Source organism: Cyanistes caeruleus, chromosome 9 (assembly GCF_971803275.1).
Source record: "Cyanistes caeruleus chromosome 9, bCyaCae1.hap1.1, whole genome shotgun sequence".
Lineage (NCBI taxonomy): Eukaryota > Metazoa > Chordata > Aves > Passeriformes > Paridae > Cyanistes > Cyanistes caeruleus.
In genome coordinates, this window is record NC_141709.1 from 25,895,262 (window position 1) to 25,910,890 (window position 15,629).

At 41.7% G+C, this 15,629-nt stretch overlaps 1 protein-coding gene across 3 annotated transcripts in view; it reads right to left on the reverse strand.

Moving 5' to 3' along the window:
* PIK3R3 (phosphoinositide-3-kinase regulatory subunit 3) overlaps positions 1-15,629 on the reverse strand; it is a 78,033-nt gene that overhangs the window by 15,802 nt on the left and 46,602 nt on the right. For 2 of the 3 annotated variants that reach the window (XM_086901528.1, XM_023932494.2), the window contains one exon: positions 1,403-1,514. In XM_086901528.1, coding sequence (XP_086757654.1) covers positions 1,403-1,514 — 112 coding nt within the window. Of the gene's footprint in view, positions 1-1,402; positions 1,515-7,299; positions 7,392-15,629 lie in introns of all 3 variants that reach the window. The other variant, XM_086901529.1, reaches the window with a different exon arrangement.

A 15,629-nucleotide genomic window follows, 5' to 3' on the forward strand; every position in this document is an offset into this window, starting at 1 on the left:
TTCATTTACTCCTCTTGGACTATTTTACAGATTGGACCCAGTTAACTCCTTTTTGAATGGACAGATATGACCTACAGGTTTGGTCCTGCAAGTTGCACCCTGGAGCTCATGACTGAATTTTCAGCACAAGTTCTTGACTGAAGAACATTGCTCCTGCCCTGCTAGCCTGATACAGCCTGTACCTGCTGGCTGCCAAACCAGGGTCATAAACAATTCCATCTTTCCATGAGCGTGTATCAAGTTTTAATCTAATAAAGCCACTCCAATGCGATTTGCAGTGCATTAGCTCCTGCCATCATGTGCACTGGTAATTGAGGGATAAATCCACAGTCAATAAACTGATACAAATATTAAGCAGTTTTAAACAAACTGTGTATAGTGGGTTTTGTGATCAGGTTTTGCCACCCCGTTTCAGCTTAAAATTAACAGAAAAATATCTCTGCCAAAGCCCTTCAAAAGCAAGATCTGTGAAGGTTTGCCTTATAAAAAGATAAGGGTGGTATAATAAAGATATGAAAACTTTATTTCCCTTCTCAGAACGTCAGTAAGCTCATGTGGCAAACACTTTCTTCATGCCTCTATCTGCAAAAGTGCTTCAAAGTATTATGTGCACAAGTTTGAGCAATTCCTGATCACACTCCCAGACAGCCCGCCTGTCCTCTTACAGCTCCAGATTCTAGACTCTTCAGAAGTGCTTTAAGAGGGTAAGAGATGACTGAACATTACAGTCTTTTTATGCAATTAAGTATATAAAAATAGGTCTTTCATTTTCTGAACCTAACCTAAGCCATCTATTTTCTCAAGTGCATAGAAAAAGTTTTTCTTAAGAGGCAAAACTTAATTTGTTTGGTATGTGTCTCTATCATCTGCTCAGTATAGCTGAGTGATGTTTAACATTTGTAAGAGCTGTTTTTCATATCACCATGTAATAGAAATTAATATAGCTGAATTTTTAAACAAACGTTAAAGAAACCAAAAGTAAGAATGCAGATATAACATATATCTGATATAAAAATAAGAATGAGTATTATTTTTATACCGAAATTTTGCTGAACTGCATGCATTCCAGGATTGCAAGCTTACAACACTTTATTAAATATCAGATTCAGAAGCATTTATCTTCTTTTTAAAGATTGTATATGTGGGAAAATTTAGAAACTCAAAATGTACTGTCACCAAGACTGGCAATATCTGTACCAGAAGAGCAACAACTTAAGTATTCTGAATCCAGCTGAATACTTTCACTTAGGTGCTTTGCCAAGCATAGTCCTAAAGCATTCTCCTCCATTAAAATGCTTCCTGAAACAGGCATGATCTTTTTGTCTTGAATTCTAGCAGGCTTATCCTTTTAACAATATATATTAATACATTCTCATTGATATATTCTAGCAATATTGCTTACCTTGAGATGTCCCCCCAGTACCACTCTGCTTCCTGCAGAGAGAAACTGGAATTGTCCTTTATTCCATTTGTATTGACTGGAGTCATTGGTTTGGGGGGCTTTGGAGGAAGAGCTGAAAATGAAAAACAGATTAACAAAAGGTAAACAGGAGAAAATAATCACTAATCTGTTAATGAAGTATGACAGTAAAAAAACAAGAGAAAATGTGCATCTTGAACTCAGCTTTCAAGCTCTCTCAAACCGAATGGAACTTGTAATCTTAAAGGAAGTCTGAAGTCAACTGTTCCACTGTGATCCGAGATTTTTTAGTATCAAACGCTTGAGGGAGGGGAAAAGTAAGGAGTATGAGGAAATGTGAGTTTTTGTTAAAAGAAGACTGGTGCAGGCACAACTACAAGGGCAGGTGCCGCCTAAAGCTCCAAACAAATGACAAAGGTGTATTGTGTTTGAAAGCCAGAGCCTGGAGAGCGCTGGGCACCACTGTGGAAAAACTCCAGGCATCAGCAGTCCTGAAGCCAACCCACAAGAGCAAACAGGTGAACTCTTCAGAGGGAAAAACTCTGCTAGAGAGCAGCGGTGGCTGGGCAGGGCTGCATCTGTCATAGACCCAAGGTTCATGTTTCACACTGGGTTTGTCACTTAGGCTCCTGATTGGAACAAAGCCTGTGACTCCTTGAGTACTACAGGACATGAGGTGGTAAGGGAAGGGGACAGGGGACGTTAGATAACTTAGAGTGCCTGCACTGCTTTGCATAGCTGAAGTGTTTACCACAGGAAAGGGGATGCTGCAGATGCCCAACAGACAGGCAGAACTGCACACCTGCAGGGCTGGTGCACACCTGCCCAGAATTCCTCTATCCTGAATCCATGGCAAACAGGCTTTTACTTCCATTCTCAAAATAGAATACACAATGTAAGGGCATACAAGACACCAAAGCTGTTTCTGTTTGTTCACTTTTTGCTCAAACAACTTTATCATGAATCTAATGGTAAGCCATGAATCAGTAATTTAGCTGCCACAGGCATGTTCATGTACTGGGAGATACTGGTCTGTGTGCAGAAACGAATGACACATTTTCTTTCTTATTTTCTTTGGGAAAGGTGTCCTGAATGCTCTCCTGTTTTGCAAAGACTGGATGCTTCATCAAGAACATTGCCACTGAAAATGAGCATTTTTTAGGCATTTCATAAGAGTGTTTTACAGAGGGACAGGTCACATTCACATTCAGAGTAAGAAAGCAGCTGTACACATTGATTTGCTGCTAGCACATTTCTAAGTCAGACCCTGAACATCTGTGCTCCCAGCCCCGTGCCCTCGCCATCAGATTACACAAGCACCAGCAAGCAGGCATGACACAGTGACAGCAGCCATCTTTCAGATGCACAATCCCCATGTACACACAGAAACACAAATAAAAGCAGCAGAAAGAAGATTTTGATCTCCAGCTTCAGCACGGAATGGCTTAGCACTGAGAGGTGTGCTACTTGGCACCATCCAGCTGCTCACCTCTGAGCCACACCTCCCACATTAAAGAAGAGAAAACAGGCTTCCAACTGCAGTTCCAAATACCATTTCATGCTGAATATTCAACACAGTAACTTCACTGTTCTCAGACAAACCAGTAGATGCTTTAATTGAGCCAATCTAAACTAAATCTGAACCTTGACCCAGACGTTTGCACCCTGGGGTTGCTGACCAAACACCTGATTCAGATAGCAGCATTCATTCTGCGGGACCGAGCATTAAACCGTAGCATACAGGTTCTTTTTATGGGGTGAGCTGGGAACTTTCAGGTGTGCACACATCCAGTGAGGCAATAACAGGTCTTGTTGTAAAAGGAAGGTGAAAACCTTCGGATTCAGTGAAGTAGCTTCCTGGTTACGAAGCTTCAGTTATTCCTAGCTCAACTACTACGGTTGTTTGTGTAGTGCACTAGTGTTTGCACAAAGCACCATTGAGAGTGAGACATGGCTCCAAACCTACTGTGCTTGAAGCTCCCAGCCCCATCCAGGATCAGAGGAACTCATACCCAGGCTTAGTCTGTGGAATCAATTGTATTCACTGTGCTGTTCCATTTCCCCCCATTCAACACTCCTGAATTAAAAGATGTCATCAGGTGCTCCCCGTTCCAGCATCACATCTGGGCCAGGAGAGCAGCAGCAGTTCTGAGTCTCGTCAGTGTCTGCACACTGCAGCAAATCTGAGTTCAGAAAACCTGTAGATTCACTCCAGTATCTTTTGTAGGCTATGAGTCATCAGAAAGCATATTAAGTTTTACATAAAAAACACACAAAAGTGCAGAGAGTTCTTAGAAAACTTTACCAGCACCTGCAATTATTTCAGTGGGACTTTGAAATTAAGGCTTGGACATATCAACAGCTTCAAGGTATTTTACAGTGTAAAAAGCCTGTTTTGCACTGGTAGTAGGGGCTTTCCAGAAGGGGCTTTCAAGTGTTCTCTAGAATACTTCAATACTTCTCTAGACCCCCCTGTAAGATTGCTTACAAAGTCTTGCTCCTTTGTACACTCTGGGATTATTTGACAGCTTTGTTAGGGCTTACTCCAAAGCACTGGGGACAGAAAAGTAAATGAACAAAGACCAGAAAGGTGTAGAGAATGGGAGTTTGGACACAGAGCACCAGACATTGCACCAAGTGTCCCTACTACAGGTGGGAGTTTCCCTTAACAGGCAGATATCAGTTCTATCAGGGGCTTGCCTACAGAACTTCATTCTTCATGAGAAAAACTGGAAGGAAATTCTTTCAGGGAGAAGAATAAGGCTTTGACCAGTTCCTGTAAAACCTGACTCACGGAAGAAAGTCCTTTACACAATAGACTTCTGAAAAATGCTTTTTAATAGCTTGCACATTTCAAAAATACAAAACTATTTGCAAGGGTGGATCCTGTTTCCAGAGAGCTGTGTATCTAATTCTTTACTTTCAATGCTTTGAGCTATTTGAGTCATAAGAGATTTTCCCCTGTACTGGATACAGAACCAGGCCCTTGTTCCTGCTTTACCCCAAAGGCCAACATGCCCATCTATTCCAGAATTTCTTGGCTACCCTCTCAGCCCAGAGACTTTAGTCTGTAAAAATGGAGAACATTCACAAAGGTAGTTTAAAAACAGCCGAGTCCCTGTGGTGACAAAGGGGAATATTTTGTAATAGCGTGGCAAGTCTGCAACAGAGCAGCATCCACCACACTGCTGCTCTCATCACACTGGGCCAATAGGTTGCCAGAGGAGGCATCTTAAAGTTTTTGCTTAGTACCTATATGGTACTAACAAGCCTGCTAGAAGAAATCCTGTGCTGTTTCTATGAGAAGCTACAGAGAGCCTCAAAGTGTCCACAGATTTTGATTTTCAATTCAAAATAATCCAGTTTTATATACCTTAGTCAACAAATATTAGAGAGCTAAAATCCTAGAGTAAAGTAAGACAAGGCTGGCTTGAAGTCAACAGAAATGCTTTCAACAGCAGACGTGTTTCTTTCCATGTCACTGAGTCCAATTCTCATCTAGCCATAGGCACAATTTTACTTTATCTCAAAACCAGCTCTGATTAAAGTGAATGATCCTGATGGTTTCTTGCCTCCTTTTTCCTGGGAGAGAAACACTGATCACAAGTGATTAACAGCACAACGCGTCTATCTGTTCTAATAAAGAACTTTCTCTTTGCCCCAGATACACAAGCATCCTTCCCCTCCCATGTCTCTAGGACAGCTTTAGAGCACAGCTCTTTCCAAACACCGAAAGGTGACAGCTCAGTTGTACCCTTCACTCCCACATGAGAACATTCCAAAGATCAGGTTCAGCCCTCAGTGACCGCCTAGCAATGAGAGCAGCCTGGCTCTCTCTCATGCATTCACAGGCATATCTGGTTTTAATTTCTTCAGCAACTCTAGTTCCTTCTTTCTAACTTTCCCAGGCAGACAAGCTTGAGCTAAATCCCAATCCCAGCTCAGTGTCACTTATAAGGGGGAAATAAAAATGAGCTGGTGATGGAGCAGAGGGATGGCAGCCAATGTGTGCCGGGATGCAGGATCGGATGTTGCTGACGTCAGGCCCCGAAGGCTGCTGTGCCATTTCCAGCAGGTACCTTCAGCTGTGCTGCTCCCACAGCCACTGTGCCTCAGAGAGAAAAGCCCATGGACTGGGCCTTGCCAAAAGATGCTTTGGGATGCTTTCTGGACAGTGCAGAATTGTTTTTTCGAAAGGACGACTCATGACTTTAACTGAGTCGACTCTGAAATTCAAGGTGCCTCCAACACCAAGGCAAGCAGGAAAGCTGGCAAGAGTCTGAAGTCCAACGCCGCTGTACTTCTTTTAAAGTCTCTCGTAAAAAAATCACCGGCTATATTAATCCTGAATTTAACTGCAGTGAAGTAGGCCGTGACTTCAATGAGATACACACATTCCCCAGTCAGGTTTTGAATAAAAAATTTTACAAGTTTACATGATCTAAGAGCCACCGAGCCCTATGTGTGAGGGTTTTCAATGGCACTGACTCAGGAGTAAAACAGGAAGAATGCCTGGGTTATCCAAGTGCTATATTCCATGCAGTATCCAGTCAAGCAGGCTGTTCCTTCTTTGGCTGCAGTATTTGCGTACAAAATCAACCTGCCAGTTAATTAAACTCTAATCTTCAGTTTTAAGGCAGATGCCACTTAATCTAAGAATGGCTCCACCACTTATTTCTTCCAGTATTTTCCAAGAGCTTCAAAAGCCACTTAAAAGCATAGCAAGTCTAAATGCAGCATTCAGTCTACCTTACTGTTACAAATAATCACAACTACCAAGTACTCTGATAAAGTCAATTTTAAGTCCCTTAGCACTTCCAAGGGCTTGTTTACTAGCCTTCTTTCTGATGCTCTCAATCTACTCTCTCTCCACGTTGTGACAAGCAGAAAACAGATCAGAGGATTTCCAAGACAGTTACTCAGCTTCAAAAAGGCTGATGTACAGTAGATACCCTGCAAACTGTAATATAAAGCTCTACAAAGTGTCATTGCTATGGAAACATGCAACTAATCTGTGGTTAGGCCAGCTAACATTTTAATGACATAGTCCTTGAGGAGAGAAGGGTTTTCCCTTTGGAGATATAGATGAAGACTTGGAATGAAAATGTAGGCTAGCTTTGTTGAAGAGAAAAATTCTCCCCAATCCTTAACTGCTCTCCGCTGCCTTACTCAGTTTCTCAAACACTCTTCTCAATTTCTCCAACACATTTCAGGCAAAGCCTCAAAATCTTCCCCTCCCTCAGGAGTCCTGTACTCGTCCCTGCTGCATGAGAACCCCTCAAAGATATCTGTGAAAAAAGCAGAGGCTTCTGTAGAGGTTTTCCAGCTGTCAAAGGGGAGGGTCGTGTGCACCTGCTGACAGCAGCTCATTCCCCAGCACTGGCAGGTAAATGATCTTGGCAGCTCCACATCTCAGCTCTCCTGCCAAGACCCCTTTTGCAGAGCATTGAGCACCGATGCCCTTCAAAGCTGCCCTTCCTCAAAGGGCAGCTAATGTGCACGGAGAACTGCTCTGGGAATGGGGAAGGAAGCTCCTTGATGGAATTATTGCTGGCCACAGAACCTCAGGCATGCTCACATTTTCACCCTCCTCCCCCAAAATAGGCGAGATGCCAAAGAGTAAGACATATTCAAAGATTTGAAGTCTTTCAATATCTCATTACAGAAAACAGCAGACAAGTTGGCTGAAAGCCAGGCAGGCTTCCAATGAAAACACTCCCATTATAGCTTTGCTTGTGTTTCTATGAACTTCCATAAAAAACAACACCTTTAAGAAATATTTCAGTTTTTATTAATTGGCTTTTTTGATAAAGATCTGTTTTGTTTGAAAACTCCCCAGATATCCAGCTCTCTCCCACACCTCCCAATCACTGTTTCACCTCCTACAGCCTGACAGGCTTCTGCTGCACTCTGTTCCTCATGAGCATCCACAGCTACTGCACAGGTTAAAGTGTTATCTGCTCTGGGACACCTGCAGAACAGGGGACAACAACAGTGTGTGAAGAGGCTGCATTAAATTCAGCATTCCTTTTGGCATTTCAAAAGCATCTCTAACTGCTTTGCAAGCCCTATTACTTCACAGGCTGAGACATAAGAAATGGAAGATGTTCAGAGTCAGATAAATGACATGGGCATCTTTGATTTCTGTACCAAAACACAGCTCATCCCCTTCATTCCAGCCTTTGCATGAAGATGCAAAGCCAAAAAAACCTCAGTTTCCCAATTATTTTCACTGCCCAAAGAAAAACTGTTTTCCTTCCAACCCAGAGCCCAGTGTAACTGCTGCAAAGCTACAGCAGTGTCAGAGGTTCCATGATCAACAGGGTTGAGGTGACTGTCCCAAAATTAACATGAGGAGGATAAAAAGGGTAAGTCCTCTTTCACCTACCAGGCATAATTAGCACACTCCTAATGAACTGGAGAGGTTTTAGAACTTTTGCCATGTTTCATCACTCAAAGATTATTACCACCCAGCATCACATGCCTGGCCCACACAAGGAAGGAATAATTTTATCATGCAGACAGCAGGCCCAGGCTTTTGCCAGCACTGGATGAAAGTCTGTGACAGGTATTTTATTGCCATTAAAATTTCAGATATCCAACAAGAATGCTGTACTTTACAGTATCAGATGTCAGGTCGAGAAGACTATACAGCAAAAGTAAATGTAAAGTGCAGGGAGCAAGGAGTTTCCCTTTTTGCTTTCTAACTAAAGGAGCTCCTCATCTGCCTTCACAGGAGAAACATCACAATGTTTCCTATTCCTCCACAGGCAGAGTCTTCAAAACATTATTAAAAGTACTCTTTGGTCAATATGCAAGAATAAGTTTTTTGACAAGAGCAAGAAAACCACAAAATTCAGCTAAGCAAAGAACTACATTGATTGAGAATTAAAAACTGGCTTTTCATTGTGGAAGAGAGGGAATGAAGTCAGAGCCAAGCAGTGACAGCTATGGCTAGGAGACATACCAAACCCAAAAGAAAAAGATCTTTTAAATAACAACTGATTTTAAATAATAAATAATTTAAATAAAAACAGGCCAAGGCTGTTTCCCCCAGGTATTTCAAAGACTAAACGTCATCCAGATGTCAGGTACAAACCTCACAGGGGATCCAATTCACAGAAATAATTGGTGCTACTGAAAAGTTTGCTGCAAAAAAGGCTATTTAATAATAATAATAATACAGCTGCAAATACATATGATTCTTGCTGTTCTAAGTAGCATTTTATTTCAGCTTACCACTAGCTCCAATCTTTCAGAGAAGTAGGTAAAACTGTTCCATATACAGTACCTGTCCTTGTGCTATGTCAAACCATTTTCTAGTTACCAAAGCACAAATATTTTAACACTGCCTAAATTGCTAAGAGTGAGCCATCTAAATCAAGATCAAAAGGCACATTTCTAAATCAAGACTCCAGAAGAAATTTAAAGGTAAAAAAGTATTCAGAAGGAATCTATTGTACACTTTGTCATGACTCATCTTTTTTTTTAAGAACCTTGACCTTGAAAGAAGCTCCACTGAGGCAGAAGTCCCAGTCCGTGGGATCCCACGCAGTGCCTGCAGCAGAAGGGGAGGTTCAGAGCAGACATGGAAGAGCCAGGCCTGGCCATTGCTCACACTCAGTTTCAAATCTCCCTACTCAGTACATGGTGATCTTTAGAGTATTTTAATGAAATCCATTTCAGAGCAGCAGCTTGACTTCTCTCACTGCCCCAAAACTTATCCGTGAGACTGTACTGTACCCTTCAAAACTGAAACGGTCTTAAACACTCATTGATTTAAGCTGCCTTGTATCCTTCAAGAGATATTCTTGGAGACAGGAGATGAATCAGGGTAAGGAAGCCAAAACCACCAAAGACTTCTAATTTGACACTTGGGAGCAGTTCCTTGAGGGCCAACAATGTAGATTCTGACAATGTCCCCAGGACAACTACACAGGGCAGAGCAGCAGGAATACTGACAGCCTGGGAAATTCTATTGCCAAGTACAAATTCAGGTTGTAATAGACAACAGAACTTACAGGCATAACATTGTCAATGAACTTCTTATCCATTTTACTTCTAAGACATTTTCCTGGGACAGGAGTTGAGTGCAAGCCCCACTGCCCACGTTCAAAAAGCCCTACATGTCAAAAGTGAGCCAAATTCTCTCCCATTACAGTAAATTTTCTTGAACATTGCAGCAGCTGTGCCTTCAGGGGTTTTGTTTGGGTTTTTAAAGGGGATACATGCAAGGAAGGAAAGACTTCCTCCAAAAAGAAAAGATGATTGTGTGCAGCATCAGATTTTAGGGACTCCAGAGACAAAGTTAGGATGAGGCTACAGAAGGTAAAACCTCAAAAAATGGCTCCAGTATTCTTCTTTCAAGGGTTAGAGGAAGAGACTAACAGAGAGTAAGCAGTAGTTAATAAAAAGAAAGGATTATGTTTGGAAGGAGAAAATTGACCCAAGGTACAAGAGTCACAAAGTGACACTGAACTAAAAGTCAAGTTATCCTGTAGCAAACCAACAAACAATATTAAGGAGTAAATTGGTATTTTTATAATTCTTCCAAACTCACCAACTTTTGTGCAGAGAAATGTGATGTTTTTGAAGCCATTTCTAGGTAACTATGTGTCATTTTCAGGGATATTTGCTTTTAGAAGTAACATTCCTATGAGCTACCACTAAAAATCACAAAAACTGGTAGAGTCTGGGTGAGTGCTAGAAGCAGACACAGGCTGAAGCAGCTGAAGTATTTAATCTCCTTTTTCAAAGTGCTCTAGATGGAAGGTATCCATCTTGAGTGTGCTGCTGCACTCAAAGCCAGTGAAGATCCTGGATCCTGTTCAGCCACAGGAAAGCTTCAGAGCTCCTTGGGCTTCAGCACCAGGATTCACCAGGCAGCTGGTTGGTGTTCAGCAGGGCAGCTGGAGTCCTTTTTTGGAAAGGACTACACCACCTGCACTTTGCCTTTATTTTGTACTGTCTGAATCCTTGTAAAGCTCCCTGTATATGGACACTTTCCTTCAGAACTAGAAAAATTTAAGATACTGGAATATATTCATTGGAACATTGCAGGATCTTTGTTGAGTGGAGGACATGGCAAACATGAAGGACAATAAAAATATCTTCCAAAGAAGTTACATCCACTCACACTGTTTGGGGACCCAGCATCAGCTCATTGCTGTAGTTTATATTATGTGGAGAAGTGAATTCTTGCTTACTTAGCTATTGTGCAGACTTTAACCTGTCAGAAGAAATGAGATAAAAAGCAGAAGAAAAAAAGAAAATCTGACTCATTTCCATAGGGGCACTTAGTATATGAGCAGAGATTGTTCCTTAAGCATTACTCAGCAACCTACTTTACAAAAATGCGTTTTCCAAAAAATCCAGCTAGAACACACTTATTGCTTTAATGGGACTGAAGTTTTACAGCAACCTGTTTCAACACAGTTAACAGTCTTTCTGACAATAATAAAGCCTAAGCTTTAAAACACACAGGACATGCTGATAAAAGTATTCTTTATTCCTTTCTAGCTCTCTGCCCAAAAAGTGACTCACTAAACAACCAATATGAGGTGATGTAAGGCACCCAACTGTGTTCAGTCCTGGGCACAGATGTGTATGACCAGCTATGCCTCTGTTTTCCCAAGCTGTAAAGCAAAGATAAGCACAAATAGCTTCAGTCTGGAATAAGATAATCATGCAGGCAATGGCAAAGACAGAAGTCAACTCTGCTGCTTGGGAGAGCAATAGCCCCCACAGAAAACTGCAGGAAGAGTTTTCTCCTTTTAGACATGTGAGACAGAAGGAACACCATGATTAATTCCCATCAGGTACAGAAATCATGCAATACACAAAACTGTTTGGAACAACAATTGCAGAAATAACATTTTCTGCAAAAGCACATGTTGAGGAACTTGGTTTCTTCTCAGAATGTCCCCTCATGTTTTAGTTTGGATAAGCCTATAGCTTGAAGAACATAGAGCTGAAAAACTCCCTTTAGCAAGTTTTGCCTCCCCAACTATTTCTACATAATCTGAAAACCTAGTGATAAACACAAATGTCAGCCTTTTAAGGCAGGCTCTCTCATCTCAAGCAAAACAGCATTTCACTTTCTATTAATGATGCTATTTTTTGTGGTCATGTCTTTAATTGAAAGCTGATGAGTGATATTCTTTAACAGAGCCATCAAGATGAAAATGAAATGCAAGGAATGCAAAAGCAAGCCTAAAAATGCAATCAGAAATAAAAGAATGGTTACAGAAGTCATTAAATAAAAAGGTCAGTAGAGAACTCTAGGTGAAAGAATAGAATATAAGCATTTCACACCACTGTCCTCATAGAAGCTGAGACTCCAATCCAAACAATGTTCCCAGATATGCAGAATACAGTGACTGAGCCATATTTACACCCTCCTCTAACTCATATCAGCCTGCACAAACTTCCCTTCTGTAACAGGGAAACTCTGAATCCCAAACATCTGCTTTTTTTGAAAAAAGATTTCCAGCAAGACCTAAATTTGCAAAAAAATACAGTTGAAGCTACAGTGCTGTTGTATTGAATACATGTACTAGTAGAACTATTTTTTTTTTTTTTAGATGTGCAAGAACAGAACTTTTCTTTGATAAGCTTCTGGAGTCAGATAAGCTGAAGGACACCACTGACAATGCTATTCAAATTTGCATCTGTTCTCCCACTGGAAAACTAGTCAGGCATAGACAGGCAGTGTTCACCTACATCTGGCTACTGCATACCACAAACCCAATTTGAGAAGCCACATTCAGCTTCCACTATAACACTGATAATGATACAGCATGCCTGGTATCCCAGTAAACACTGCCCTTGAGCTCGGAACCCTGTGTTTTCCAAATTACAATTACAGTATCGCTCCCCTAAAATAAGGGTTGTCAAATTATATATGAGAAGAAAATAGAAACTATAATGAATAAACACGGTTTTTCCCTTGAATACTTGTCTCACTCATACTTTGGCAGTGCTGCTTCTATAAAGCTGACTAAACTAAGTAGCCCACAGATTATTTCACCCCCACTTAACTACCAAAAGATTTTGTAGCAGCAGCATTGTTACAGCACATGAGGAAAGGCAAAGTACTGTTCTTGAAAAAGACACTGAATCAAGTTATAAATGTAGTTGGTCATATTTCTGGGTTCAAACAGGTAGCTTCCATATAGCTTTAGGTCAAAGAGTTTTTGTACTATCTGTTCATAAGAGCCCATTCTGCATTAGGAAGCCTTAAACTTAAACTTGTGGTATTCTTTATAACCCACACAAAGGAAACGAACCTCTAATTTGTAGTTGAGCCAAATACCTTTGCTGACATCTGTATCAGAAATCCCAGTGGAACACTCTTACTGATTTTCATCCAACTGTGACAAAATGTATTCAGTGATTACACATTTTATCACCAACACGACTGATAATGTATCCCAGATCTACAGAGGGAAAGACATTACTTAGCCCTTCTAAATAGAAGCGAGGCAATATATAGGTAGAGATGCTTTAGATACTCTGGTAACTTTTGCAGCCAATTTGAAATCCTCTGTTCAAAAACTTTTGGCAGAAATAACTTTTTGCAGACCTGAACTGGTGTTGTCAAATAAACTAAATTCAACCCAGAACCTATTTTCTTGTCTTTTCACATAGCAAGACCCACAGGAACAACAAACATATGAGCGAACCCCTGATAGCTTCCTAATGCCAGAGCCAGCACATGATGCTGCTACAGCCACAATACTCTAACTTAATCCATCATTAGAAAGTTGAGAAGCTGCTATGTTAGCTATATGCAAGTGATGGCCCCAGTTGTGTCTTTAGACACTGAAAGTTACTGGCTGCATGTAGTATTATTTGCCATAAAGAGATCCTTCCTTATGCCACTGATGCCTGTATAAATGCAAAATAAAATGTAAGGAGGAGGAAACAGCATGAGGTAACAGGAGTCACCCTTCTGGTTCTCACCACTGTGGCTCCTGTGTTAGTTGTACTGCTCTAAATTATGCTTTGTGAGACTGGCAGAGCTGCATCCCTACTCCCACCACTGTTTGGGAAAACTGTCCCACTCCTGTGTTTAAAATGGATTAAAGCCTAGCAGAAAGCTTGCAGTTCCTTGTTGCCTGATTGCCTCTGCTCGAGAGAAAAACTTGAGTGAGAGAGAGGGTCGTTATTACTTTTATTTCTGAACTTCAGAGCAAACCTTGTAGCAGAGAGGCTCCAGGACCTGCTCTGAACATCCATTTACACCTACAGCCCCGAACAGCAAACACAAGCACACTGATAAGCTGGTGCAGGTGCACTGAGGCCTGACAGAAGCTCCGGCTGCGCTGCAGGCTGCCTGCCATCACCAGATTTTATTTCTGCATTATTATTGGGCAAGGCTAAGGTGGGTATTAAGACAGCCTGCCAAGATAAATTAAAGGTCTGCTGGCCCTTAACGAGAAACAGTATCCCCACCCTCGGCTCGCAGGTTACGGGTGACACCGCACATTATGTTCACCTTGCTTTTGTCTTCTGCTTCAAGTTTAGATGCAGTAAAATGTAATCAGGAGCAGCCATGCGTGAGCCCAGACACTTGGCCCCCGGGATGCGCCAGTGCCCGGTGCTGCGGCACAAAACCCAAGCGGGGATCTCTGGGCTCAAGTTGTGGGAACAAAAGAGCGCTCGGCAGTGGGGCTGCACGTCCCTGCTCTGGGGGCTGCCACCACTCAGCCTCCCAGCAGCTCCGGCCACCGCGCTGGGAACGCTGCACCGAAAACCTTCGCGAATTTTTGTTGGAAGTGGGCCAAATGGAGCTGTGGTTGTTACCGGGTGCAAACGCAGTGACTTTATCCCAAGGCATGAAGAGTGTTTAAGCCTTCCAAATAAATTCCTCCACACTCCCCTTAGGGATGACCTATCAGCCCAGGCCAGAAAATGCTTTCCCACCCTGCCTCTGGACAGGGAGAATGCAGACCCCCCTCTGCCACGCTCTCCCTCCTTCCCCCTGCAATTTAAAAGTTACAGTTCCACAAAACCAGGACATACACATGGGGATTATCCCGTGCATCATTTCCAGCTCTGGCTCATCTAGTTTAAAAATATGAAAGATAAAGTTACTGAACACTTCAGGAATCAGACTGTAACACAAAGTCCTTTTCCTAACTGGTGTTTGGACTGTGCAGATCCTTGATCCCTGACAAGAAGGCTCCAATGATGGAAGCATTGGCATTATTAATGATAGAAGAGCTGCTTCTTACTGTAAACTTTGAAAGGCTTCCTAAGAATTTTGCATGGCCAAATTCCTGCAGAAACACTGGAAAGTTGTTTTCTGACCAGTTCAGTTTGTCCAGCCCCTTTTAGCAGCCTCCTTGTAATAAGCCATTCAAGGGGCTTTATTTTCTTTTAAATGAAAGCCTCACACTAATTGCTTTAAGTCACCTACAATGGGACTTGGGTTTTTGTTCACTTGATACAAGCACACACAAATACTTACCTCGTGAATAGTAAAAAATCAAAAGCGTTTACAAGAAAGATATCCTTTAAAATTCACAGGAGCAAAGTGATGTGACTGAACTTCAGGCTTTCAGGAGTAACATCTAAAAATAGGTTGTGTCAGCTATGCAAGAATTTAATGAGTAGTGGCCATTGCTGTGTGTCTGAGAGATCGGTCCAATTTTTAAAGCATCAGAATTACCAAAAGAAGTACCGATCCCTGAGATCCAAAAATCTCAGGATGATCACCTCCTCCTGTTTTAATTAAAGTACCACATACCTCCAGAGAGAAAAATACAGCTCACTGTGCTGAAACAAAGAGAATAAACCACACTTGCAGATACATGCCACGATTCAGGCACAGGTTGAAAAGCACATTCTGAAAGTACGCACCCCATAAAAGACAGCACTTCGAAGTACTTATTTGCTATCAATTTCTCTGCAGGCTAAGAGTTTGGGTAAATATTTTACTGTACCTTCTGGCTGTACAGATCAGAGACATGAGAAGATAAAGGCCCTTCAATTACCATACTGCTTCAGCCTGTTTGACTCTTACAGGTATAGATACAGTTTCACCAGTACACATTTCTGCTCACTTTAATTCATTTACCAAAGAAAGACTCAACCTCTACTCCTCACAAGCCTTCCCTCCCTCTTCAGACACAAAAGAAACTTTCTGCCCCATTAAAAACTTCAGGCAAGCAAGGGATAATACATTTCCCCATCTTCAGCACTA